At 42.3% G+C, this 5252-nt stretch overlaps 1 protein-coding gene across 1 annotated transcript in view; it reads right to left on the reverse strand.

Moving 5' to 3' along the window:
• Positions 1–2283: 2283 nt before the first annotated feature.
• LOC119357708 (NADH dehydrogenase [ubiquinone] 1 alpha subcomplex subunit 6-like) overlaps positions 2284–5252 on the reverse strand; it is a 3541-nt gene continuing 572 nt past the window's right edge. Inside the window, exon 2 of the mRNA XM_037624568.1 lies at positions 2284–2834. Coding sequence (XP_037480465.1) covers positions 2544–2834 — 291 coding nt within the window. The 3' untranslated portion in view covers positions 2284–2543. The remainder of the gene's footprint in view (positions 2835–5252) is intronic.

Raw genomic sequence — 5252 nt, forward strand, 5'->3', positions numbered from 1 at the left:
ATCCACATTTCCACCAATCACTTTTCTCCTCTATGTGAGGGGAACCCCTTGGAGTTCTTGGTGTTCTCCTTCTTGTTCTTCCTCTCATTTTCCTCCCTAGCATTAGTTGCCTTGGTGGGATTTGGGAGAGAAGGACTTGGGTACTCCGTGTGCCCTTGCCATTGCATTTGGTGCATCAATTTGAGTTCTCCACGGTGATACGTGAAAGTTACAAGTTGAGAAGCTTATTACTCTTGGGTGCTTGGTACCCTTGAGCTTGTTCCTCTTGGGTGCTTGGGCGCCCTAGATGGTTGGTGGTGTTCGGAGCTCAATCATTGTGGTGTAAAGCTTCGGACAAGCGCTGGGGTCTCCAATTAGGTTGTGGAGATCACTCCGAGCAATTTGACGGGTTCCGATGACTGCCCCCAAGGGTTGCCAAAGTGTACGGATTCGGTGACCACCCCCAAGGGTTGCCATTTGTACGGGTTCGGTGACCGCCCTCAAGGGTCCCTTAGTGAAATCACGACATCTTGCATTGTGCGAGGGCGTGGGGAGATTACGGTGGCCCTAGTGGCTTCTTGGGGAGCATTATGCTTCCACACCGCTCCAAACAGAGATTAGCATCCGCAAGGGTGTGAACTTCGAGATACATCGTCGTTTTCGCGTGCCTCGGTTATCTCTTACCCGAGCCCTTTACTTATGCACTTTACTTTGTGATAGCCATATGTTCCTTGTCATATATCTTGCTATCACATAGTTGTTTATCTTGCTTAGCACAAGTTGTTGGTGCACATAGGTGAGCCTAGTCGTTTTAGGTTTTGTGCTTGACAAATTAACCGCTAGGTTTATTCTGCATTTGTTCAAGCCTAAACTGTAATTATTTTAAAACGCCTATTCACCCCTCCCCCTGTAGGCGACATCCACGATCTTTCACTTTGCTTCCATGGGAACCCACTATCTCCTGCCTCTGTTGCAGCACTAGCTCGTCACAGTGCCTCCTTTGTCACTACCACAAATAGCTCTTCACAATGCTTCTTCCCTGCCATCCTTTGCCCCTACCAATGCCCATTGTTCCTCGCCTGTACAGATGAAGGTAACAACTATCATGGACAACCTCACGCTGAATCTCGAGTTGGACCTCAAAATCAAGCCCTCCACCATGCCATAGCCAGGGAAAGATGGTGATGCTGAGTCGTTGGGGAAATGAGCTGGGCTCACTAGTTCCGGCGATAGTGGTGCTTCGACGAGATGGATTCGTCCTCAACGAGGCCAAGGCGACGACATCAACATCTATTTTTTGTGATTGTATAAGGTTAGCTTGTTTATAGTTTTTTGATGTCATGTATGGTTTTTGGCTAGCAACAAGCCTGTGTATGTTGTGTTGGACATGGGCGACATGTTGCAATGATCGTAGGCATTTGTTGCATTCATACTACAAAATTGTTTTGTGTTGTTGCATTTGTTGCATTCATGTTGCCTTGTATGTTGTATATGTTGTGAATGATGTTTCTCAATGATTTGTCACGCTCAACGGGGATTTGCTCATGCATTAAAAAAGTTGCGCCGATGTGCTTGAAATGTTGCAATGCATTTGCATTTTTTTCATACTGCAAAGTAGATTGTGATGTTCTTGCATATGTGTAAGAAAATGATGTGCATGGGATTTGTGTGGTTTGGCGAGCAAGCGCACCAGAATCAGCTTTTAAATAGATTGAATAAGGGGCAATTGGAACGGAAACAAAGTGGAACAAAATGGAGTATGTTAGAATGATACTTCTATCAGAATCAAGATCTCAAGCATCCCGGCATAATTTTCTATTGTATACCCCCACCCACCAGAAAAGTTTACTGATTTCAGTGGAAATTATAAGTTACCCCTTCAATCAAAAGATTAGATTGTTCTGATCTCTTGTTTGATCGATGAATACCCTTTTTAAGTAACTTTAAGATTCATGTAAATTTATTAGCACGGTGTACCAAAGCAAAACTCTTTATTTTTCTTTGAAGTGGGTCAAGCTTAAAACTGTTTGACAAGACAAGTCTACATGAATAGAGGGGGTACCAATCACATGTCAAGCACCCGCACAGCGAAAACCATGTAAGTTGCTGTCAAAAAATCGTGTAAGTTCCAGTTGATATATACATAAGCATTTGGATTATTATTAGATGTTCATGAGGCAACGTTATCTCCTACTATGACCACGTGGAATCTCTTCGACTTACTGTGACTTGTCTTTGCCACAGAGGTGCCACATAAGATTTGTGGACTTGCTCCACGTACGAAGCACCAAGGCGAACACCACATCCACATCGATCTTGCCTCTGCAAGACATCAATCCTTCAACATGAGCTTGGGAAGCAGAGTCTACGAGTTACAACCGTTTCACTGGCAGACACCATCTCATTGAGTAGAGATGACCGAGTAATCGAATCAAGCTCGAACAAAGCAAAACATCGAGTAACAAAATAAATTGGGCCGGATGTGTTTCTCAGCGTCTTATTCAGAGTACATGTCAAGGGCACTTCTACAGGAAGGCTGGAAATTTTTGTGGTGGCCTCGGATTCTAGTAGTTGCTGGTGTAGAATTTCTTCAGGAACTCGGAGCTCCCTTGGTCCTTTTCCAGGTCCTGCACCAGCCCCTTGTGGCCAACCACGTATTGCCCAATGATGTGGTGGCGCTGCTTCGCATGCTCGGTGATGTTGTTCAGCTCCTCCATCCCATTGAAGAGAAGCATATCAATGACCTGTTTGTTCGCACGCAAGTCAGAACAAATCAGCAGAGATGTACAGTCAGATTGAGGGAGATAGAAATGCTTTCCTGGCATTGTGGTGCCATTACAGTGATATAAGAATGACTGCTAGATGTTTCAGAGGCTGGTGCTAGATTGTATAATGCAGACCACAAAAGTAGTAACGACATAGAAATATCGAAACATGTTAATATCATCTGACGTACTCTACCAAAGGGCAAGATTAAGGTGTTCAGTAAGAAAGTGTGAACTGCAGTTTCTGCTAACTTTTGGCCACAAACTCGATGTAGGAACACAGATATTAACACTTATCACCAGGATGGCAGAATCTTTGTTTTGATAACTGTAGTTGAACATATTAAATAAATATTTTACTGATCCATGCTACTCAATCCCCCAGTCTGCTGGAATTTAAAATAAAATAAAGAAATAAACCTAAATCTAAATGCCTCTTCACTAACCTGAAATTAATTTAGAATGTTGAGTGCAAGGTTGCGAGGAACCAAATCATATTGAACGTAAATTCCACCTAAAGTCAGCACATGCTACTTGTCCAAAGGAGCGGCAAAAAGGTAACAAAGTAAAATAGGCCTAAAGGATAGCAAAACAAGAATTGCTATGGACCGAATATGAGTGCTGGGAACCAGACTTGAGCACTCTTAATCAAACTGGTCAAGCCCAGCAAAGCGCAAACAAAGTCTAGTTACAACTCCAGCTAAATATCAGAAAATTATGCACAAACATTTTCCATAACTCACAACTGCACACAGTTGATAGCAAGTTGGCATTGAACAATCTCCTTTTGATGAAGATCGCAGTATTGTACATCCAAATGGACTAGGATTGATAGCTTCTAGTGAAATCAATATAAAAACTTCAATTAATTATTACACTATCATCTAGAAACTGTAACACTTGGCTCGCAGACAACTTGGTTTTCTGTCCATAGGGCCACAGCAGCCACAAGCCCGGGTAGACCTCCCAGTCAGGAGTGAAATAATTAGGATTGAAACTCTAGCTGAAGAAGATATGCTCAAGAATGACACTTTAAGCCAATTCTTTGGATTCTCCAAGTTACAGTGATATGATTACATGGGAGGATTAAGTTTTACAGACTTACAGAAGACAGATGGATGTTGAAGATTACAACAAACTGCATATATATGTATTGTAGAATCAACTTTGTTTTTTTATTGAGACTAACTAATAACTAGAGATGCAGTTATTTTCCGCTTTGACTAAGTTCGAGTGAAATTTACCAAACTAACTTTGGACTTACTACAAAATATGAATCTACCTTGAGACTCGAGCTTAACTTGCAACCAACATTGTGTAGTTGTGAATGCTATGTTTGTTTGTCTTAAAATTGTGTATGATAAAGTCAGTAAATCTTATTCCATCATGTCCTATACTCGTATAAATCCAAATTATTATTTCTTTTAGGAAACGGTAATGCTATTGTTACATGATTAACTCCTGCTAAATTTGGAAGCCACTATGATTTCATTTTAATTGTCGCATTTGATTTCTTCTGTTATAAATTATAAGTATAACTAGAGGTATGTTCTATATCAGAGCATCCGCACATCACAAGGCAGCTCGTAGATACCAGAGGCTGGAAATTTTGGGAAAATAATACTTCGTGGTTTACACTGTAGCCATGTTAGTATGTTACTCATCTAGAACTTGGATGCAGTTCACACTTTTTGTGAAGGATGAACAAATTGTGTGGTTCCCGTTATCTATTGGTGGTCAATAATGTCGATCAATTTAGGAAGATACTGGTCTAATTTATAGTTAACTGCTCCCCACCCCCATGCCCACCCCCATCAGATCTAGATCCCCATTTTATAACCATGCCGAGCTACTTGCATAGCCAACAGTGAAGTAAAGCATATAATGAAGTCGGCATCTAATTTTGCGCGGAAGACGCAACAGAATACAGTTAACTGAATACATAAGGATACTCCTAATTCCGCAATTGGTAATCAACTCCAAAAACATTGAGTGGCCATATATATAATACAAAGAAGCAGCTAGGAATCAGGTTCTTAACAGCATAGAAACAACTCCAAAAACATTGAGTGGCCATATAACACATAAGCATTTTACGGACGTCGTAGCCTCTGGCTAATCCAGAAATCCAGGGCAGTGAGCACCTTCATGCAAAACGGCCGACCCATAGGTGGACAAAATACTACCTACAAAGCCTCGATGCTAGTCCTGGAAGGACAGGGTTGCCACACTGACACTGCAGTCTAAGTGCCGCTAGAAACAAGGAGTTGTCAGCCCGTAATCCTGCGAAAATTACCAGCAAGGTCAACTGCTACCTACCCATCCAACAAGGCGTACCGATTACGCATCGGCGATTCCCAGCCCCCCAAAGAAACATACATCAGATTCCCGCAGAGAGCACCCCCCTCGGAAGGATCGGACAGCGACTGGATCGAAGAGGACAGCAACGCGTTCGTTCTTCGTTCTACAACTATCCATTCGCGAGGGGCAGATCGAAATGGGATGGGA

Source organism: Triticum dicoccoides, chromosome 2A, assembly GCF_002162155.2.
Source record: "Triticum dicoccoides isolate Atlit2015 ecotype Zavitan chromosome 2A, WEW_v2.0, whole genome shotgun sequence".
Classification (NCBI taxonomy): Eukaryota; Viridiplantae; Streptophyta; class Magnoliopsida; order Poales; family Poaceae; genus Triticum; species Triticum dicoccoides.